This window comes from Aphidius gifuensis, linkage group LG5 (genome assembly GCF_014905175.1).
Source record: "Aphidius gifuensis isolate YNYX2018 linkage group LG5, ASM1490517v1, whole genome shotgun sequence".
NCBI classification, from domain to species: Eukaryota; Metazoa; Arthropoda; class Insecta; order Hymenoptera; family Braconidae; genus Aphidius; species Aphidius gifuensis.
The window spans coordinates 5,593,510-5,618,856 of NC_057792.1; the positions used below are offsets into that span (position 1 = coordinate 5,593,510).

General features: G+C 23.0%; 2 protein-coding genes across 5 annotated transcripts in view; both read left to right on the plus strand.

Moving 5' to 3' along the window:
• Positions 1 to 21,790, plus strand: part of LOC122857227 (insulin-like growth factor-binding protein complex acid labile subunit) — a 90,024-nt gene extending 68,234 nt beyond the window's left edge. For 2 of the 4 annotated variants that reach the window (XM_044159292.1, XM_044159291.1), the window contains exons 6-7: positions 8,876 to 8,929; positions 19,181 to 20,866. In XM_044159292.1, the coding sequence (XP_044015227.1) occupies positions 8,876 to 8,929; positions 19,181 to 20,866 (1,740 nt within the window). Of the gene's footprint in view, positions 1 to 8,875; positions 8,930 to 19,180 lie in introns of all 4 variants that reach the window. The other 2 variants (XM_044159289.1, XM_044159290.1) reach the window with 2 other exon arrangements.
• Positions 20,978 to 24,651, plus strand: LOC122857233 (putative uncharacterized protein DDB_G0282499). The gene has a single exon (XM_044159300.1). It carries the CDS (start codon positions 20,978 to 20,980, stop codon positions 21,626 to 21,628), a length of 651 nt encoding a protein of 216 aa, XP_044015235.1. The 3' UTR covers positions 21,629 to 24,651.
• Positions 24,652 to 25,347: the final 696 nt, after the last annotated feature.

Below are 25,347 nucleotides of genomic sequence, written 5' to 3' on the forward strand. Positions count from 1 at the left end.
ATAAAGAGACAAAAATATATATACGTATATTTTTTTTACATATATATATAGCATTAAAATTTAAAACCATGACGACGTTAGTGTGTTGGGTGGTATTTGAATGTAAACATTACATGCTTTTACTTGGAATTTAGATATATATTTTTGTTGGAATAAATTAGCATTGTCAATTACTTGAAGTATTTTTTACTAGCTATGTATATAGCTAGTAATATCATAGTCAGATATACCTATCTTGTCTAAACTCATTCATAATTCTAAAAACAAAAAAAAGAAAATAATGATTAAAAAAAAAAATTGTGAAATATATTTTTCATAAAAATAAAATTGATGATACGTGGTTATATAAAAAATAAATTTAAAATATATATATGAAGCATGGACAGATGATCAACAGGTGTGGCCTCGTAATGGAGGCCCAATGGCCTCGGTAAATAACATCCAAGTGCTTTAATTATCCTGATGGCAATTGGATGATTTCGTTTTTTGATAAGGTCGTATTATTTAGTGCTGTGTGACATACATTCACAATAGGCTTTTAATATACTCATTAAATTATTTAATTTATTTATTATTATTTATAATAATAATAATTATACAAAGGAGTATTTGAAATATTGATTTTTGGGTTGAGAGTAGTATAAAGTGTTTGGGCATTGAGTGCATAATACCTAAAAGTCCTGGGGAGTTTTGTATATTGCTGTGAACAAGCGATGCTGTTGACCTATTTTTAGCATCAACTTACATGGTTATTCAAGCATAAAGTTACTGAAAATATATATATATGTATATGTTGTTCATACAATACACAGTGTACAGCATCTTTTTACAAGTAATACAATGTAGTAATGCGTCCACCCGTTGTCGTAGTCGTCGTTGTCGTTTTTTTTTTTTTTTTTTGTGAAAGAAAAAAGACCCCTGCAACGAATACATTTATTTTTTTTTTTTAATTTTTATTTTTGTAATATTTGAAATAATACAAATGTTAACAAGAACTTGCACTTATATATATTTTTTTTTTGTTATATTGGAATTTTATGCTAAAAAGTTTTACAGATTTAGAAGAAAAAAAAAATTTACATTTTAAAATTTTTCGAATTTTAAAATAGATATAGAGTTTTTTTTTTTTTTAGTTGAAATGTTTGAAATTTGAGTTTTAAAAAATGAATATGCTGAGTTGTAATAAAATTTTTTTAACATGTTTAATTAACAAATTGAAAATGTTAATTTTTTATTGAATTTAAAAAATCAATTTTCTTTTTTTATTGGATTTTATGTAAAATAGTTATTTAATAGTTGAAAAATTTTTTTTTTTGCACAATTTTATAGGTTATAATTAGGCACAAAATAAATCGATAGTTATTTTTTATTTAAATTTATTGGTAAACCAGTATTATTATCTATGAATCTCAGTATTTTCCAGTACTAATTAGCTGTATCCCAATGAAGATAACCAAAAGACAACTAGTATACAAATTAAGCTAATTATATAGATGTACCATGAGACCACATGCCAATTAGTTATTAGACATTGAACATTTAGTTCCACACCAAAATTTACATTACTCGTAATTTTCATTTGTCTTGTATTGATTTACGTAAATCAAGTAAAAAAATAGTCATATTTATTTTTTCGTTATATCAAATTAAAAATAATTCTCTTTAAAATTCAAAAAAAAAAAAGCATTTTATGCAATTTCATTATATTTCTTTAGTTTTCTTATAATTTTTTTATTTATTTTTTTTTTATTTCTTGTCGCAAACTTATTCACTTCACTAGACAATTTACCTTTTAATCAAAATTTTTTACCATTTACATATTCATTTCTTTTATTACAATAATTTGCATATTTGTTGAAATTCTTCTGTATATTTTTTATGCTTAAACTTAATTAATTCAGCTAAATTTCGTATTATATATACAATTTTTTTTTACTTCAATCTTTTGTTAGATATCTTTTTTTTTTTTTTTCAAAAAAAAGTTCAATGCAGATATCTCTCTGTGCGCGTATATTTTATCTTGATTTTATTTTAACTTAATGTCATTTAACTAAAATCAGGATATGCAGATATTTTTTTGAGGCACACCTTTGTCTGTTTACCGTGTGAAAATTTAAACCACACATATAATTGCTGATTTTTTATTTTCTTGAATTTTAATTAAAAATAAAAGTTGATTTGATATATATCTCAATTACAAAAGCTCACAATTTTTAATCAATTAAAAATAACATTAAACATTTTATTTTTTATCATTAAATACATGTATTTAAATTTATATTTATGTATTTTTTTTTTTACAACTCAACAAAGTAATATATAGGTCATGATAATATTTACAAAAATGTAACATTTTAATTATTTTTTATTTTTTTGCAAAAAAAAGTTGAAACAATAATAAAAATTATCCAAAAACTTTAGTCTTTTTTTTTTACTGTTATTTTACAACAGCTAGACTTGTTTTGTATATAAATACAGTTATATAATTTGATACACATTCACTGACAAAAACAATATTCTCATTTTGTGTAAAAAAAAAAGTATATAACAATAATTTTTAAAAATAAAATTTTAGCAATGTTAAAAAAATGTACGAGTATCGTTGTGAATATCAAGAAAAAGTGTACATATATATGTAAGAGAACATTAAGCGGAAGTACTGTTAAAAAAAAGTGTATATAAAAGTAAAAAGGGTGATGCTGGTAACTCGACGACTACGACTACGACATTTTGTGCAAAAATATAGTTGAATTTTTTTTATTTTTGTTTACTATTTTTATATTTATTTTAGTTGTATCCTAGAGAATAGAGAATAGCTTGTAGATGAGAAAACGAGCAACAAAATCCGTCGAGTTCTTAACAATAATACAATACTTGAAACGTGAGACACTGGACGCTCCAGAGCATAAGTACAATTGGTCATGTTACAGTATACCCTCGACAAACTTTCAAGTCACACATTCATGAACATAAACAAATATTAATAAACAATTTTATTTACTTTTGTTAAATTTACTAAAATAAAAAACAAATAATCCCAAAAATATAAAAAGTACATAGCCTAATTTTTTCTTTGATTTTATTTTAACCTCTTTTTTTTTTTTAAATTCAACTAAACCAATCGTCTGGGGAATAGTTTTTTATCAAGCAACAAAATCTAAAATCCCAAAAAAAAAAAAAAGGAAAATGTGTCTCTGAAAATTTCCCAGTAGTGCTATTAGAATTTTAACTTTATTTTCTATCAATTCAATTTTATTTGTCGCTATTTCAAGAAACTGTCACCATAAAAAACAAAAACAAAAAAAATATTTATTTGTTTAACAAAATTTGACGTATATATATAGTCAAACTTTTTGGCAAAAAAATTTTACTATAAATCTTACTAGATGGATAGAAAATTGTATATATATATAAGCAACTTGGGAAATCAATAATTTTGTAACTTGAAGAGGTATAGTATAAAATTTGATATATATGTTACATATAAAGTCCAAGTTGAAGTTTGAAACGTGCATGCGTGTCTCAAGTGGCATCACGTACAATCCGATGAATTGTTGCTTTATATGATGTGTACACTTTTGTACAACTGATGATGGTGGTGAATTTTTGCTACATTGATGCTTCTAGCAATTTCAAATAATAAAGAAAAAAAAAATAAATAAAAATAGAATAAAAGAAATATACTTTGACGAAATGAAAGAAAAAAAAAAGAGTTGAAAGTTGCCTGCCAGCAAAAAAATCATAAAGTGAGAGTGGCTTTGAAGAATAAAAAAAATAAGATATAAAGCTCAAAGTATTGCAGATGTTGTATTGAAAAAAAAAAAGCTCCCTAATATATATATACTATTTTTTTAAATATATATATATACACGCGATGACAAGTGGAACTTTACTAAAATGTCGATAAAATTGACGCTCTTAAAGTAGCTGAATATTATATATCTTTTCAATCCCTTCAATTTAACACTATATTCATTTCTTCTTTCTTTTTTATATGATGAATATATACATATATACATTTCATTTAAATATATCAATCAATTTAAATAATTTTATTTTTAAATAATTTAATGAAATTGACATAGCTGTTTTATTTTTTTATATAGCGAGCAACTGAATACTTTTTCTATTTATGAGTAGTTATTTTCATTTAATGTATTTTAAATTTCATTTGATTTTTTTTTTTTTAAATGAAATAAATGTATGCTCTTCAAAAAAAAGAAGAGCAAAGAAAAAAAAAAAAAAAAAAACACTTTCATTTGGGGTATAAAGAGTGTACTGAAAAAAGTTTCATTACCGGGAAATGAGCTGAGATAAAGTTGAGTTTTGGCTCTCGTGAACTCAAACTCTATGTCTATATACATATATACTCTTACTGCTATTTCTGATAGGTATAAGGTATCTACAACAATTTCAAGTTAGTGCACAAAATCGAATTGAATGCCTTCTTTTGCTTATACATATATATACAGATAACTTTTAATGCTCGAAAAAAAAAAGCACGGTACATTTAATTTTGAGTAGATACTCAAAATAATGAAATAACTCTATAAACTAAAATAATTATAAAATTATTATAAACTAAAATATAATTTTAATGAAAAAATATATTAATTATTATTGAAGTATATAGTATATATATTATTTTTATATTCATTTATTCGTTTATTTTTCATTTGATGGTCAAAATTGAATTCTGTTAAACTAACGAATGTTCGTTGGCATAATTGATTGGTACCCGCAAGGGATGAGTCCGACATACGACGAATAAAAAAAATATTTAAAAAAATAAAAATGAATAATAAAACTATACAAAATGTAGGGTAGGTATACCATAGGGACATTGAGTTAGTAAAGTAAAAATAAAAAATATTTTACTGCGAGTAAAACTTAGATATATATATACACACACTCGTTTTGCTGATGAAACTTTTAAATTACATTGTGGTTTTATCAAACACACACATGCAAAAAATCATAATAAAAAAACATGTAGTTATTTTTTTGGATATAGTTTTGATGTATACCAGTTTGTCAGTTGTGTTTGTCTCTTCAACTGTGTGTTTATATTTTTAAATGAGTTTGACTTGACCAACAAAATGAAAAAAATATACTTTTATTATAAACTTTATTTGTTGAGTGTCAATAAACCACATAATGGGATTTCTGTGGTCATATATACATATATGTGTTTGTAGATTTATATATTAATGTTGGAAAATTTTAGTTTGCGTGAATTTCACTTTGGCACACCCAAAACCAAATGAATGAATTCGTCAAGCGACAATAGATAAATCAAAAACTCATTACATTTAATTTAATTTTTGTTTTTTTATTATTATTTTTTAGCATACTGAGTTATTTTAATCGTTTTATTATTTATATATACTTCATCAAGTTGTACTTGTGCATAGCTATGATTTTCTATAAAACATAAAATTTTCATATAATATTTCAAAAATTCATTTAAACTTTTATCATTTACGAATTTTTTTAATTTTAAAGCTTTTGATTTTTCGAGTAATTTATGTGATGAATGTTTGTTTGTTAATATACAATAATAATTTAATAAAAAATCAAATTTATTTAAATATTTTTTAATTAAATAAAAATTGATATTTTAAATATTTTTGTTTGATAATATTTTCATGTTATATCTATTTTATTTTTGATAAAATATTGATGACATTTAATGACATTTTGATAAAGTTAAATTTAAATAATGCAGTATAATTTGTGTAAATTATCAATACAATATCATGTATAACTAGCTCGATATTAACACAAGCAAGTTTCATCATAAGAATGGTGATTTAGGCAGAATACTTGGGGGTCACCAACAAGAAGATGAAGGAACTTGCTACGTGCTTCTAAGAAAATACTATACACTCTGCAGATAGAACGTGCTAAACTAAAAACGTGATGTATATCTATGTCGCCAAGTAACATAAAAAATTGTTAGAAAATATAAAAAAAAAAAACCTTAAATAAAATGGTGACCATATAAAATTTGAAAAGAAAAATCTTTAACTCTTATTACATCCAATGATATTAAATTTTCAAATAAAATCAAAATACCAAAAATTTTCATAAATAAATTATCAATTATTATTTTATATATTTTTTTAGAAGGTATATATAATCTCAAGTGTCCACCAAATATACAGTAACCTCGACAGTTACTGTATTATAATTGGTTGACATATTTATATGACATGCGGACAATTTTAGACAGTAACATACACAATATATATATATTCTGACACTTGACTGACGATGAGACTATTGTATGTCTGTGTATAATATTCGAGCAAGGGTGATATTTTATTTTTACCAGTAATACTTGACGCACATTTTCACGTCAACGTTTTTTTTTTTTTTTTTATATCTTTTTATGCTACGTGACATTTTTTTTTTCTTTTTTTATATATATATATTCATTTTATTTCATCCCCCATACCACACACAAACACATACATGTCATATTTCGTAATAATATATATTTTTTTTTTGTTCTATAAATTCATGTATATTTTATTTAAAAAAAAAAATACAAATAAATGTTGAGGACTGGAAAACATTGTCGAGGACTGTAATAATAATAAAAAAAAAAAAAATAATTTGAGGATTAACTGTGATCGATATGCATGCATATATATGTCATTTATAAAACGAATAAAGAACAATAATAAATTTGTTAAAAACATGTGTGTGTGTGACAGTTGTATGTATATATATTTGAAAATCTATGGAAAGTGTGACATCAACATTAGATAGAAATTGTAAAACCACATTGACGAATTGTTGTGGTGGCACATTTCTAGTATCCGAAAGCCATGAACCTTTATCGATTTTCCATAGATATTCATAATAACTCTTCGTCTAGTTAACTTGTATATATGTAATGGTACATTGTATGTATGTTGCTAAAGCACAAAGTTAAATTGAAAGTGAGACAGTTGAAACTACTGTGTGACCAACAAAAGCACTGACATATAATATTTAATATGAAAACTCGTGCATGCACTTTATGTCTCTTGAGTAATAATTCTTGGATATTATTACGTTTATATTCGCAACTATTTCTATATTTCTTCATTCATAAGTTTTTAAAAACAAAAAAAAAAAAGGAATAAATAAAACAATTTTTTAGTCTTGTTTTCAATTCTTCTATGGGGTAGAAAATTTTACGGCTTTTCAAGCGTAGAATTGTAGAATTACGCTTCAATGATTTTTTTGTGTTTCAAGTGAATTTATTTTAGTTTAATATGTTGAATATTATCAGGTTTATCATAAATTTATGTTTTGATAATTTTTTGTTTTATAATTATTTGAAAAATTTTAACTTTTTCGAATTTATTTGAATTTTTTTTTTTGTAGTAAAAATAGAGATGATTATTTGAGATTTATTTTTTTATATTATTGAGCTGATTGAATTAATGAATTTAAATTTTAATAACAAAAAATTTTTTATTATTATTGAAATTTGAATTAAAAAATTAATTTAAAAGTTGAAAATTTTTTACTGAATAAAATTTATTTCTAATAAAATTATATTTTACATTGAATAATTTTTTTTAACAAAAGTTTTTTTCGAGCTTTTATTGTAAATTCGTTAAAGACTCGATTTCTTTACTTTTAAATTTTCATGATTTTTTTTTTTTGCATCTTTTTGCTTCTGTCTTTTTATAGATGTATATTTTTTTTTTCTTTATTTTCAAGAAGATAGCAACTTGGTCTACATAAATCATAAGACGTGGTTCCAGGGCTCAGATAATTTTAATTTTTTTTTTTTTTTTCAATAAAACCTGATACTTGGAACAAAAGTTTTTTCATTGCTATTCTTTTACAACCACTGAATTGATAATTTTTTTATGTATAAAATATTTTTTATAATTTTTTTTTACACTGCATATATACACAGTTGAAGAAAAAAATGTAAAATTTAACATTTTTTAAATGTTTAAATGTAGTTATATATATTTTTTTTAAATGTCGATTAAATATTTATCTCAACTATTAATAAAAAATCTTGTTTTAACATTTATATATAAATTTTTCAAAAAACTCTATTCACTATATCGTAGCAACATTTTAAAAATAAAATTTTCAACTTTTATTTATTTTTTTCTTTCATTTTTAAATAATTTACAAATTGTTTTATTAAAATATATGTTTTACTACTGTATTTCGTCAAAATGCACCTGTCTGTAAAATTAATTAGCTAAAAAAAAAAAAAAAAACAAATTAAATGTAAAGTAAAACAAAATAATAATAAACCAAAAATTGAGGGTGCAGCAGAGTCGTAACATGCACGACGCCATTTGCACCTTTTTCCTATTTCATATATATTTATTGTTATTATAAACATGTATTTTTTTGATGCAATTTTTTTATTTTTTATTTTTAAACTTCTCTCTCTCCCATCATAAATTTATCACGCGATGCGTTTCCTTGGAAACATAAAATCTCTTTTTAAAATATAATTTTTTTTTTTATTTTCTCGCATGTTTATACCACTTGAGATTGTTGTCATGAAAGTTAAGAATAAAAAAAATATAACAAATATAATACTGCGTAAATAAAAAATTAAATATAATAAAAAAAAAAAAAAAAGATAATTGATTAAATGGTGATGGAGGCTCCTTGAGGGTTATTCTATATCTATCTCGAATGGAATCTTGCTTCTAAACTTTAATTAATCCAAGTTGGCCTCGAGGACTTGAAGGAATCTGGTTGACGGGTTCTCTAGATTGCTTTGAAACTTTCCTCAATTGTCTCTCAAAAAAATATATGCTTTTTTTTTCTTATTTTAAAAAAATTAAGTCAAAGAAAAAACAAAAAATTAATTCATTCTCACCTTTGTGCATTTTAGATGAGCAGCCGGATACAGAATGAGATGCCCTCAGTCATTAACCAGACAATGAAGGTATTTAAATTTTTTTTTTTAAATAACATATATTTATTATTATCATTAAAATTTATTTAACAAAAAAAAAAAAAATACAAAGTAGCTTTTATAATAACAATAAAAAATACATGAAAATAAGATTTTTTTTTCTTTTGATTATTTATCAAATATTATTATTAAATTTATCAAAATAAATTAGTACAGAGGTGTGGCAAAAACACACGCAAAGTATAATCCAATTTGAATATGTAAAATACATGCAGATAGATGAGTCAACAATAAGCATTTGTTAAATCGTGATAATGTGATCGCGCGACGTTATCATTTTATTTTTGAATTGATCGAGTAGTTTTGTCGCGTGTTATCGTCTTTCAGGTAACCATCTAAACCCTTATCTTTTGCTTTAAAAAAAAAAAATTTTTTTTTTTTTCAACAATGTTATATAAAATAATAAACCAAAGCCACACAATGTGTAACAGAGTTGTTAAGAAAAAAGTAAAATATATATTTTTTTGTATTATATTTTATATACATAGTCTTTTAGATACATCCCTTGGTTCTTGTTGATTGTTTAATACCCTTGGGGAATATAAAAATACAAACAAACAGACAGAGGAACAAACAAACAGCCGAGGGTTTTCTAAAAAATCAAGTATAAAAAAAAAGAAAAAACTTAAAAAATAAAATAAAGAATTGTAGAGAGAATATTTGGCGAAAAAAAAAAAAAAAAGACAAGAGGGTTGAAGATAGTTTCTTGGGGTTTATTCAACGAAATGGATAATGATGCTGGGTTAGAGAAAATGGAAGAAAAGCTAAGGGGTCCAGAGAACCCTTCTCTCCAACAACCACCCTTGCCATTTATTCCTCTCTAGCTGCTCAAGTGAAACATCTTCGTGGCCCATTATTCACAAGAAAATAAAATAATAAAAAAATCTTCTAAAAAATAAATAGAAAAAAAATTAACGAATAATTTTTTTCTTTTAAAATAATAAACAATGCTTGTTTTTCTTTTGTTTTACAAAAAAAATTTGCATATTATTTTATGCAATATATAAAATAATTTAAGATAAAGAAAGAATTTATACAATTTGCTTGATGTTTGTAATATCAAATACACAAGATCAAGCATTAGTTGGAAAATATATATATATATGTTGCAAGCTACTGAACTACTGGTAACATGAAACACAACGAATCGAATATTCTGCACCCTCATAGTTCTCATTTCCTGGTAAATTCAAAGTGATGGGCTACAGTATATAGAAAGGGGGTGGGTAAAATTAATCTTGTAATCGAAAAAGGAGGCCATGAAAAGATTAAGTTCCAAACATCAAAGAGTCGAAATTCTTGATCGTATATAACAGTGAGGATCCAAACACTCCAAGAGAGAAAGATACTAACTTTATATTTTTTTTATTTTTCACTATAGAAACATGAAAGAAATAACCAATTTCAAGCAATTCTATCTCGTCAAGCGTTTAAATCAATCTCATCTTTATTTTATTTTTTATTATCCGTAAATTTTTTACCTCCTTTTTCTATCTATAAATTGTTGAACATTAATGTTTTTTTTTTTTTAAAACAATATAAATTTCACTTGAATTTATTTTTCATCCATAAATTTATATACATTTTTTTTTAATATTATTTTTAATCTATGGAGAATTTTTTTTATATTTAAAAAAAAAATTGAAACACATGAGTATATGTGCGGGTACATCGTCAAGTCCAATTAAATTTACAATGGCTGTATGTAAACGTGTTGAAAAAAAAAATAAAAAAAATTACATAAAAATGGGTTTGGCATGACTATATTTTTTTTATTTCTTTATTTTTTTTACTGATAAATACAGTACAACGGAAAAGCTAATGACGATAATGGATATACCTTCAGATCGCGAGATAATATAACGAGACTTTGAATTGAAAAAAATAAAAATATGAGAGCATCAACCTCATTGTCATTGTACTTGAATATTATGAGAATATACTAATGTTTTTATTTATTTTTTTCATTAAATTTAAAATTCATTTATTTGATTTTTAAAATACAATTTTAAAACACCCCAATTGTAGTGAAAATTGTTGTTGTTTTTGGTGGTTGTTTTAAATTCCGATTAAGTTAAACGTGACTTGAAATTTTCATTTAATAATATATATGGGTATTATCTCTTTTCTCTACATTATTATAAAATACATTTAACTTGTTATAATAATTATTATTATTACAAAATTTTGCGTTAATAATAACTTTATGTAATTAAGTTACTCAAACATTATTCTTTTTATACTCTTAATCTCTTTTTCCTTTTTTAAATTTAAATTTAATATCAATAAAATTAAATATTTCATTTAATATTTTCTAGTCTCGTATATTTTATTTAATATTTGTTTTATTTTTTTTTTTTTATTATTTTTTTCTACCGTGTTTTCAATTTAAAATGACGAAGAAAAATTTAATTACGCGTTATATTCAAATATATATGATGTGCCATATACTGTCTACCATTTCAATTCTCAGTATACAGTTTTTTTTTTTTTTATGAATTGACATCGTTAGAACTTTTTAATTACGTAAATTATACATATAATATTTTTATTTATTTATTTTTATTATAATCACAAAAATATACACAACGTAATATTTAAAAAAATAAACAAAATTAAATAAATTTATTATTTGTTTGTTCCACGGAAAAAAAATTAAATAATTATTATTAATGAATAAATATAGTTTGTTTATTTAGTTTGTTGATTAAACAATTTAATTTTATAGTTAGTTGATTATTTTTTGTATGCGAATATAATTTTTTTTTTTTTGGATATTGTCAAAAGTCTTTATCAATTGATCAGTTATTACCGCACCTCATTGCTAAAAAGCCACTTCGACATCCTTCATATTTAGCCCCCCCTTTTTTTTTTTAGATACTTTTTTTTATGTTTTATTTAACCCCCCTATTTGCTTGCTATCGCAGCAGCCCCATACTCTGATAGAAGCCGACAGCACTTTGCCAAGCTAACGTGCACTCAACTACTTAATAATGCACCAGTCAACCAACCACTATATGCACCCATTACATTTCCATGTGTATATATTTATATATGTGTATATTATAATACACATATAAAATTGTTTATTATTATTATTGTTGTTATAATATATTTTGTGTATGGTAACCTGTACTGGTATGCATATATATTTTAACTGCGAGCATACTTGATATGCTACCTGTGATGGTGCTTTACATACCTTTTTTTTTTTTTTCATTATTATTATTTATCCAATAAAAGTATGCATTTTTTTTTTTTTTTTTTATATTTTTATCTTCACTGTGCAGTATCATTGAAAAAAAAATTAACTCGATAAAAATTTTCTAAATTGAAAGTAATTTACTTTGATTGAAATTCTTTTTTTAATTTAGTTAAAAAAAATATATATTTTTGTTGGTTTTTTTTTTTAAATTATATATGAAAATTGAGGGATTAATATTATTTAAATATAAATATGAAAATTCAAATACGACTGTGTTTTATATTGATGGAAATAATTTGTCTAATAATTTGCAAAATAAAATAATTTGTAGATTTATTTTGTATTTAAAAATTTAATGCAAATTTTTTATAGAAAATCTGATTTGAGCTATAAAATCTCTGAAATATTTTATAGTTTTTTTTTTAATAATATTTTGTCAGTGATGTAGTAAAAAATGGAATTTTTATTTTTAATAAATAAGTATAAATTTTTTTTAATAAGAATTTCATACTAAAAAATTTGTAAATCAGAAAAAAAAAAATTTTAATATTGCTATTTTAATAAATGAATTTATGGAAATATTTTTAACATTAAAAAAATTATATTTTCCAATTTTAATTTATTAGATGCTTTTATTATAAAAAAAAAAAAAAAAAGTAGTTGTTATTACTAAATTGAAATAAACTGATGTTTTTTTGAATAAAATGAAAAATTTTTGAATTTTATTTTACACTTATATAAATTGACAAATAAATGTATTTTTAAATGATTTGTAAATATTTAAAATAAATTATAAAATTCAAACGAAAAAAAATATTCTTGCTTCTCAAGGGAATTTTAAAATCATATAACTGAAATATATATACGTTTTATAATGTAAAAAAATCCCATGGTTATATAACATATATATAGCAGCTTTTGTGTGCAAACGTTAGCCTGGGATTTCATGATGGTAAACTGTATGAAAAGAAGGTTCAGGAACAAAGGATTCCACCATTTATATATACAGGCACTGTGTGAGAAATCAAAATTACTTTTCGTCTGAAAATAAAATAGAAAAAAAGTATAAGAAAAGAAGAAGAAGAAGAAGATAAAGATATAAAAAAAAAATTTAGATCAATAATACATTCATGATTTTGATGAAGTCTTTTAGTTGAAAATAAAAATAAAAAGATTAGAAAGAATATATATAATATAAAAATAAAAAAAAAATAAATTAAACTTCAACAGGTGTATTACTTGTTGGTAAAAGAATAAGAAATAAAATAATCATATATCCAAAAATAGAATAAATAGTATAAATATAAATTTCATAAAGAAAAAAAAAATAAATGGTTGCAAATAGAAAAAGTAAAAAAATCATATTTAAATTGAATAATATTTATGGTGTCAAACTCGGATTCAAGCCAAAGTTCAACTCACTTGTATATTTTTTTTTCAATATAACGTAAACAAAAATATCCGGTCAAAATATATATCCACTAGCATAAATAAAAAATAAATTAATTACAAATTTATCCAAGATATATGATGATAATAATAATCTTTATAATAATATATAATAATAAATAAAAATAAATAAACATTTCATACAATATTTGAAAGATTAATATGAAAAAAAAAAAATTAAATTTGAAATAATAATAACATTGTGTCATTACAATAAAATGACTAATTAATAAATTTTTAAATTAATTAATTTTGAATTTATCAAAGATATATGATTAAAGTAAATTTTAAATAAATAAATAAATTTTTAAATGAAATATTTATTTATTTATCGTATGATATACTGTTGTCATAATTTTTTAAAAATTCAAAATAATCATTAAATCATTATGTCAATATGTTACTATGCTTTTATTATTTTTATAATGATTTATTTTAATTTTTAAATAACTTATTATTTCTATACTAATACACGCTTCATGATGTATTTCTTTTTTTCGGGAGGAAAATTATTCAACTGAAATTTCATATAACATTTATAATTTATTTACTCGTTAATCATTTATTAATACAGTCGTTTGACATTTTCATTGTTATATTATTAAGCCATCTAAAACATCAGAAAATTTAAAATACGAGACTATGTCATAAGAAAATATACAAAAGCTATCATCTTTGAGCTATAAAAGACTCTATACTTAATATGAATATTTAATACTCTACAATATATATATATATACACATCCATACATAAATTATTCATATATATGTACTATAATTTTTCATGTACATCAGTGTGTAATTGCAGACTTTTCTCATCTGTCAAACATTCTCTCACAACTACTTACACAGTCTATACTTATTTTCACCCTCTTTGACCTTTCTCTCTGTTTTCCAAATGGACCCAGTCATTTATTTATTTTTCATCCCTTTTTTATTATTTGACTCAATTTATTTACAATTCACTATTATTATACAACATATAAAAATTTAAAAAAATTAATATATAAAATTTATGCAAAATCTTCTAAATTTTCTTTTATTTTATTTATTTATTTTTTTTTCATTTTTCGATAAAGAGTAACCCGGAAATTGGAATCTTAAATCGATTCCAATCTCTTTTATTGTCGTTGAAAACCGACGATCATGAAAATTCCAAGGTTTCTTTCGTTCTCTTCTCCTTTTATTCACTATTTTCTCGTTTCTCTGCTCTGCTTCTTTCTTCTATACACACCTATATTGCAAAAAGCACTTGAACGTCAGAATTTTTTTATTTATTTTTTATTTTTTTTGCTAAATGTATATAAAAAAAAAACGTGGATAAAATCCCTTGGTCTCATTTTCTTCTTTCTCTCACTTTGAACTGTAGCTATATATATGTGTATATAAAATTGTGCAGCTCTTTCTCATGACTCTTACGTTTCATTGAATTTTACGACGTGGATGCAAGGCTTTATAGAAGTATTTTTACCCCTCCACTTGTTCCAGTTAAACCCTGATAAATATTACTCGAAAATTTACGTTCAATTTACCATCAGCAATGTTTACTCATAGTATACACTTTCATCTACCTATTTTACATATATAAATTCATTAAACAATAAATTAACATTAAATACTTAAAATAACAATAATAAATTATAATATAAAATCAATGTTATATTATAATAATTTTATAATAAATCAATTTTATAATTTATTTTACAATTGTCAACACTTGCTTGGTACTTTTTTTTTTTTTTTTTTTTATAATTTTTTTTCTTTTTTGTTATGATCGATTGTTTTTACCCACGAAATTTTTAACTTTTTCATCATCTCTCATTTTTTTCTTTTGACAAAACTTTATACTACTGAAACTGAAAAAGTGCATGGTAAAAAAAAAAAAAAAAAATTATAAAAGAAAGTTGGTGAATTCTCGTTTTTGTATAGCGATTTTTTTTTATTCTAGTTTTTACTTGGATATATACTGTATCGGTATGAAGTATTAAAAAAAAAAAAAATGAAAAATATCACAAAAGATTCTTGGATAGTTTTTGAAAAAAAAGAAATGATAAAAGAAAATTAAAATATAATAGAGATGAGAGAAAAAATATATATAAAAATGATAAAATGTCTTGACTGTAGAAACATTTGCAAATAATAAAATAATAATAATAATATAATGATAATAATATAGATAAAAGTTGATTCACCTCAACAAACATCAAACGACTGCCACTAGTAGAGTGAATCACACAAGTAAAGTGGTTCCTCTTATGTTAGATTTCCACTAGAGACACGACAAAATTGCTCGATAAATTTTCCACTTTCTTTATATTCTCTCTCAGTGGATTCACTTTATCGGCATGTCATTATAATAGTTATGTCGATAATATGACAAATATCTAACTGCTTTATAATGCATCAAATTAAATTTTTTTTTTTTTCGAAATACATATAGTGAAAATTACAACTTGAAATTCCGTCAAATTAATATCAACTATTTTCATTTTACTTTGTTTTTTTTTTTTTTTATTTTAAATATTTATTATTTTATAATAAATTATCAAGTACTTTTCTTTAGCTACAATTTAAAGTTTGATAAAAAAATAATAATTTAAAGTCAACTATAACTTTTTTCATAAACGATTAAAAGTTTTAGAAATTTTTTTTTTTTACATAGATATTTTTACTAAAAGAAAATTTAAAAAATAAAAACCATTATAAAAAATTAAGTAGGATAAATAAATAAATTAGTGTACATTAAATTTTTTTAAATAAAACAGTTATGTATTAATGGAAGAATAACAAAAAGAAAAAGAAAAAAAAAATGAATGAATATTTATATTATTATCAGAGGAATGTTGTAGCTGATGAAAGCCATATAAAATGTTATGTCTCATTTGTCAAAAGATTGAACTGCGTATAACGTTATGGTACTTAAAGACATGCATATATATATTTTATAATAATATATGAGAAAGTGAGAAATAACACTTCACCACCATCAGTTTCTTCTTTATCTTTTCAGTGATTACGTATTAGACCATGGTGGTACGTGTCTGTGCATAAAACATTATCTAGCTTGCATAAATTAAACCAAATTTCCCGACGGATTTGCGTCGTTCTATAATAACCTAAACGAAAATTATGTGAGCTTTCATGGAAGGGGGTTAGTTGTAAAAATATTATAATACCCTATAGGTCATCTTGCTTTGTCATTAAATAAATTTGACAAATTTATTATACATATAATATTTTTAGATAGAAAAATTTTAAAAATTGAAATCGAAATTATATTTAAATAGAATGCAATTTTGTAAACAACTTCCTGAAAATGGGTTTGAAGCTTTATCCACTTAACAATCAGTTGGGTCAACCAAAACATTTTCATTTGGACAGACGGTCACAATTGTGATTACTGTAAAATTGTGCGATAATTACAGACGATTAAAGCCTAACTGTAATAACGTCATGAACAGCAATTATTATCATTATTATCACAATTCTTGTCATCCGGTTACAAAGTCAAATACTATCTCATTTATTTTTTTTCTTGTTCTATTGTTATATAATAATTTCTACAGAATTATAAAATTCTCATTTCTTTAATTTTCTGTTTTAATTTTCTTTCTTTGTATTAAAAAATTTAGCCGTGACAATTTGATTTACCAATGATTTATCGATTTTATATTACAGAAAGAAAAAAAATATAAAAATAAAATTACAACGAATAAATGGTTTTGCCTGTTAAATTTTAACAAATGAAAGAAAAGAATTGCAATTAGTTGAGAGAGTTACTTGACGCGTCTTTGGCTCCATCGTTTTTCAACGCCTTACACAATCTACCACTAGTAATCCGATTTTCCTATTCCCTCGTTCTTGACACAACGTAATCCTCATCTCCTTAAACTTCTTTTTACTTTGCCTCTCATTCACGATGAACCATAGTAACTATGCAAAAAGAAAAAAAAAAAAAATGAATAAAATTGCCATTTAAAAAAGTAAAAAAAAAATGATCGCTTATAATGTAGTTTGATTACTTGAGATAAGTGCTTTTTCATCAAGGGTTATAGGTTTTTTACTAAGGAAATTGATAATCAATAATTTATATACTTGATAATTTTTTTTTTTTTTAAATTTATATATTCACAATGAAAATTTAAATTAAATACTATTTATTTTGTGTTAAAATAAATGTTATATTTAATTTAATTTTCAATGCAAATATTAATTTAACATTTTAAAAAAAAAATTTGATTAATCATACATTGTATATGGTTTTCTTTTCCTGCTGCTATATATTTAACTGAAATTTTTTTTATTAATTGAAAAGAAAAAAAAATATTATTTATACGATATTTTGCAATCAGCTAAATTGACACAAAATGGATTGAATTGAAATAAGAGTGAAAGAAAAAAAAAATAAATAAAAAATAAAATGTCAATAATTTAAGTTGCAAGTGATGTAGCACAATTCAAATAGTGCCTAAACTGAATAATGAGAAAAGGGACATAAATGTCAAATTTGACATTATCCTTACAGACATGATTTGTTAGTCATGATACTGTCCCAGTTAGTTTTGATGTATTCACGAGGCGTTATCTGTAGACAGCACACTGAAAACTCGCGTCGGCTATTCTACCTCAATATACATATTTTATATAAATTTTAAACTGGATTTATGAGTTATTGCAATCTTATTTTAGAGCTACATTACAACACGTTGAAATATAATTTTCATTTTAATAATTTATACAGCAAAATTAAATATATGAATTATTTAAATTTATTAATTCATATATCGTTATATGCCAGAAGCATTTAAAAAAATAAAAAAATAATACAAATATAGGTTTATAGATTTAGATATATATATATTAAAAAAACTTTGTAATATAACGGCTTGCCGCATTCCAGGTACTCATTATTAGTCCCGCTGACGAATCATAATAAAATGTAAATTTAAAAAAAAAATGACTAATGCTCTCTGTGCTAGAGAATGGATAGTCAAAAAAAAGCAAAAAAAAAAAATACAAGTTCACAGTTTATTAACCCTCAGGATACACGCAACTTGTGGTGGCCTCATCTGTATTATATATACATATCGTCATTCCAATATTTTCATCATAACACCTTGAAAAAAAAAATGGCAATATTTTTGTAATCCTTCAGTATAATGACACGTAAATTTTTTTTTTTTTTTTGGCACGTTATATTTGCTGATGTTTGTAATGATTTTCAAAGTGGTCTATTATATTTTTTTTTCTATAATTTCAATGCCTCATCTTGTCCTCCTTCTTCCTCTTCTCACCCTGAATTTTACTCGAATCGTTTTATTATCACAAGTATATATACAACATGAAAACATTTTTAAATAAATTTTGCTTTTCCACATAGTAAATTTTTTGGCACTCATCCAGATTCATTTTTTATTCAGAAAACTAAATATTCCGGAAGTTTTACACTCGTATGAATGTAATAGATGATGAAGCTTGCATTTTTTTTTTTTATTTTTATATTTTTGTTTATGTTTTGTTATTTTATTCTAATAATAATTTGAATTTTGTTTTTTTATTTGTTACAGAAGCCAAGTTGTAGAGGTGTTTTAATGCTGTTGATAAGTATTAGCCTGTTAACGACAGTTGAATCAGGTCTGTGTCCAACAGATTGTACATGTGATGATGATACTCTGGTTGTGTCATGTGTTGGTGTTAATTTAAATGTTATTCCAATAGCATTAAATCCATCAACTCAACGTTTAGTATTAAAAGACAGTCGTATTAGAATGGTTGATGCTGCTGCATTTCAATTTTATGGTGATTTAAAAAATGTTGATTTATCAAGTAATCATTTAGTAACAATACCAGATAATAGTTTTGCTGCACAAAAAGCATTAGTTGAATTACATTTAAAAAATAATAAAATATCAGCATTAACAACAAAAACATTTACTGGTTTAATATCATTAACAGTATTAAATTTACATAAAAATTATTTAGAAAAATTAACAAATGGTTTATTTACATCATTAACTAAACTTGAAGAATTAGATTTAGGACAAAATCAAATACGTATTGTTGAACCAGGTGCATTTCAAAAATTAGGTGCATTAAGAATATTATATTTAGATGATAATCAACTTGGTTTTATTCCATCACCAGCATTATCACCATTAAATGCACTTGCTGAACTTCATATTGGACTTAATTCATTTTCATCATTAATTGATGATAGTTTTAAAGGTCTTGAACGTCTTGCTGTACTTGATATTATGGATGCTGGTCTTGATAATATTAGTGATTATTCATTTAGAGGTTTGTTATCATTAAGAACACTAAAATTAAGTGGTAATAAATTACGTGAAGTACCAACTAAACAATTATCATTATTATCAAGATTAGAAGAATTAACACTTGGACAAAATTCATTTACAATATTAAGATCTGGTGCATTTCAAGGTTTAACAAATTTAAAAAATATTGATATTACTGGAGCAAAATTATTAACAACAATTGAACATGGTACATTTAATGATAATGCAAATTTAGAAAGTCTTGTATTTAAAAATAATAAAAAATTAATAACCATTGAAGATGGTGCATTAGTTGGTTTATCAAATCTTCGTCATTTAATATTACGTGATAATGCATTTACAACATTTTCTGAAACATTAGTTGCATGGAATGATTTACGACGTCTTGATTTAAGTGAAAATCCTTTAATATGTGATTGTAATTTATTATGGTTATCATCTGTATTAATACCAACAAATTCAAGTCCAGTAATATGTTATGAACCACATGAATTACGTGGTAAACAATTAAAAGGTATGGAACCAGATATTCTTGGTTGTCCATTTTCTGATCCTAAAAAACAAGCATTATTATTAACAATTATTATTATAAGTATTATATTTTTAATTGGTATATCAATAATATTATATTTTAAATGTCGTCAACGTGTACGTGATGCATTTAAAGATTATAAATGGAAAAATCGTGCAATATCACGTAAAGAGCATGAATATCAAAAAACATTTTCTGATGATGAATATATTGTTAGAGCAGCACATGGACATCATCATCATCATCATCATGGACATAATCAACAACAACAACAACAACAATTACATCAAAATCATTTACAATTACATCATAATCATTTACAATCACAACCACAATATCATCATTATCATCAACAACAACAACAACAACAATATCATCAACAAGTTACATCTGGAATAAAGCCAATACCAGTAACGGAACTGTAGCTAGAACTTCGGGCAGCGAGCCCTGGTAATGGTGGTGTTTGGTTTTTACCTCATGGAGGTACAACACCAGCTGAGGGTTTCACATATATTGATGGAGAAACAGCTCGACAAATGCGTCGACCTGGTACGCTGCCCACATTAAATCAGCGTAATAATAATACAAATATTAATAATAGTAATAATAATATAAATAATATAAATAATAATGGTATTTTTATGTCTAGCCAATCAAATGATATATCTGATATAAGTAAAAATGTTCATAATATTAATACAATGTCAAGAAATAATAATAATAATAATGTTAATATTAATAATAATTATAATAATCATCATTCCAGTCATTCATTAAAAAGATTAAATAATAATAATCAAAAATCTACACTACCATCATCATCATCATTACGTGAATCATTAAATAATAGTGGTGGTGGTGGTACAATGAGAGAAGTATCAGTTAGAATACAAAATGATGATTATAATGATGAACGTATTTATGAACAAATTTTAAGTACAAGACATCATTCACCACCATGTCCACAAAGTTCATATCCAACATTACCAATTAATAATAATATATCACATAATTATAATCATTATAGAGATAATGAAATATCAAGAGAACGTGGATTTATTATTAATAGAGACAGAGAACTTCCTATTGTACCACATAGAAATGACAAACACTTGAGGGAATCAAGAAATCCTCTTGAGCTTGAAATTCATGGTGATGGTAGTGGTATTGGCACGTATCAAGCATAAATAAAAATTATTTAAATAATTTATCATTATTATTATTATTATTATCTTGAAATTTATTATCTTTTTTATTTCAAATGCTCTTAATCTTTCTTGAGCGTTTTTATTTTATCATCTTTAAAAAAAATTGCGCAAAAATATGAAATTTAAAAAAAAAAAAAAAAATACATTCTGTGAATCAAATTGAAGACTGATGAATGAATGATATGAAAAATAATAATAATAATAATTTAAAAAATAATTATTCAAGTTAGAATATGTGGGATTAGGAATTTTTTTTTGTTTTTTTTTTGTTTTTTTGTTTTGATCTTTTGGATCTCTGTGGCAGCTAATTTATAACTGGGATCAAATATACTTTTGACTTGAATAAATCTATTACATGTGATTAAAAAATTTAAATGTCAATTTATAATTTACATGACATGTTAAATATAACTTGTAATTATTTTTGTATTATTAATTATTATTTTTTTTTTTGTTTTGTCTACAGTTTCGTCACAAGATGCTTGTGTATAAATTGTAAGATGATATGGGGAAATCAGTTAATTCATTGAGTTTATTTAAGTGATTAATAAGGTTGTAATATAATATTATAGATTTTAAAAATTTCCTCAAAGTTCGATAATGAAATAATTAATAATGAGGAAAAATATAAATTGAAAAATTTTAATCAATGATGATTAATTAATTTATCTAAAAATGTAAAATCTTTTGCGCAGCTTAAAATAAATTAATTTGTATGTTAATTTATTGATAAAAAAAATTAATGAAACTAGTTAGATGTAATTTTAAATAATTACAGTAATATATGTAAATTACATGATAAAAAAAAAAATTCTAAATGACTTTGATGAGGAATGTTTAAAAATTACTGATCGAAAATGAAAGATTTTTTTTTAAAAATGATATCATTTACTCAACGAGCCATGCAAGTCTTAAATTTATCGGTTTCAAGAAAAAACATCATTAAAAGTTGAAATTAATATATATATTTTTTTTTTTTTGAACTTGATTATTTATCTTAAAAAAAAAAAATTATATATTTATCGTAACCACTTTAATTACAAAGTTGACATGAAAGTGAAAAAATAAAAATATATAAAATTAAAAATATAAAATCAAGTTGAAAGTTTTGTATTTATATTTCTTCATGTAATAACTTTACGACGCAAGTTGACGCCTTTTTCTTGTTGATTTTTTTTTTAAAGATGAACGTATAAAATTTCGAGCGAAAAACTAAGTTTTTTAAAATAATAAATAAAAATAATAAAATGATATAGAAAGAAAAAAAATAAAATAAATGATAATAAGTAAATAAATAATAAAATTGAAGAAAGTAAAAAAAAAAAGAAAATAAATAAAACTTGAGTTAGACATTGTGGATGAGATAAATATAAAATAAATAAAATAACTGGATTTGTTGGTAAGACTTTGGTCTTTGCTGGTTTTTCATAGTGAGTGTACTCCACTGGAATTCCATTGGGTATCTCACTTTTTTCAAAGGTTACTGCACCTTTAACCACACCAACTACACAATTCTCATCTTATCTTTAGCAATTCTCTCCCTCTGTCTCTCCTCTTTTTTTTATAAACTTTAAATTCAAATTAAACATTAACTCGATAATTAATTTTCATTATATTAAATTTTTATTTACACTATAAATTTAATTTTAACAAATGTGTCGTAAAGTTATATCACTCTTTAATTATTATTATTTATTTTTTTTTATTTTTAAATGTCAATTTTATAATATAATAACAAAAAGATGTGTCTATAAATTCATATGGCAATATGTTTTTATAACTTTGTAGAATTTAAAAAAAAAAAAAATTAACAGCAACATAAAATAATACACAAGTGATACGTCCTTTCTTTTTATTATAAAAAAATAATTTAGTAAATGTAAAAAGACACAAGTACCAAAGTTATATGCTCTTATGTTTGTTGTCAATTTTTTTTTTAGTTTTCATTTGCTAAAAAATTTGTAAATATATTTTGCCATGTGAATTTATAAATGACACTTTTTTTTTGATAACTGTACAACCATGAAAATTAAATTAAACAAATAAGATAAAAAAGAAAGGAAATTTGTTGATTAAAAATAATAATAATGGACAAAAGATCTTTTTGATTAATTTAGAGTGACTGCATGGTTGAGTTAATGAAATTGTAAAACTCTTAGTAAGCCAAAAGGAAGCGACTATAATTGTAATTAAAACAATTAAAGTTTGTTAATTGAAAAGGATATGATATAGAAAATGAGAATAATAATGTCAACAAAGAAGAGATGTATCATTGATTCTAGTCAGAGAAAAATTTAAATTTATTTATCGAAAAAAAAATTAAATATCATTTGATTGATATTGAAAGGCAAATGACAGTTATGGAGAGTCAATCAAGTTTAATCGATTATATCATTTTGAAAATTAAATTATTGTACAAAATTAAATGACAAAAAATATAAAAAAAATATTTGTGTGAAATAAATATTAGATTATGTGTGAGAAAAATTTAAAAAATTCAACGTTTTTATATTTATTTTTAATTTTTTTTTTCTTGAGCTCAATAATAATCGAGCATTTATAAATATATTAAGAAAATATCTAATAATTAATTAATAACGAGTATATGATTCTTGGCACACTTGAAAATTTACTATTTCTTCAATAATTATATTAGCATTTAAAAAAAAAAATAAAAATGTAAAAATATAATGTAAAAGTTTATGAACACCAGTCTTTTTTTTTTTCGTTTTTTGTCGTTCTTATTTGGCACTATACATGAGTATGGTGTTTAAAATATAGTATCGAAAATAGTCGTAAAAAATGAAAATAAATTGATGAATGAAATTTATCATCTGGGCAACGAAACGAAGTGTTGAAAAATTCATGTAAAGCCTAATATAGACAGAGCAGCCTTATTGAGAAAGCAATATGAAAAAAAAAAAAAATGATAAAAATAAAAAATCGTTGAATAAATTAGTTGATAAATGAATTTTAAAAAAAGGCTTAAAATATTAATTAAAGTGAGAGGGAAGTAATAATTTAATTAGAGTTTATCTAAATTTATTAATAGATTTTCAAATAAATTTAAACTCAACCTCGAACCTCTTAAAAAAAAAAAATTACAATTCAACAAGTACTTGTATAATTTATTTAATAAATGATTAATTTTCATTTAAAAAAAATTACGCTGCTATGCTTGAATATATAACTAAAATTTTGTTATTTATTTTTTGAATTTTAATTCAAAATTTTTCAATAAAAACATTCCAAGAATATTCCACACAAAATTATGGAATGATAATAAGAAAATAGTGAGTGGTTCGAGGATTTTCCTTGTAAATATTTCAAGTCTCTTTCGCTTATACTCATCTTTATAAAATTCTATCTGAAGAATATCTGTAAAAAAAAAAAAAATGATACTTTCTAACTGAAAGTTGTTGTATTCTATCGGAATGTTTAATATTTTTTTTGATCTAAAAAATTTTAAATAATACAAACAACAAAATAGTGACAAATAAAATATATTGATGGAAAAAAATATTATTTTTTCTCAATCTAACTGTCTCATTGATTCACAATATAAAAAATTAAAATAATATACAACAAAACTCTGTAAATATTTTACTATAATGATAAGAAAAAAAAAAAAAAATATTGTCCTGTAATTAACAGTGATTACAATGATAGTAAAAAAATAAACATTCGTACTATTTTGT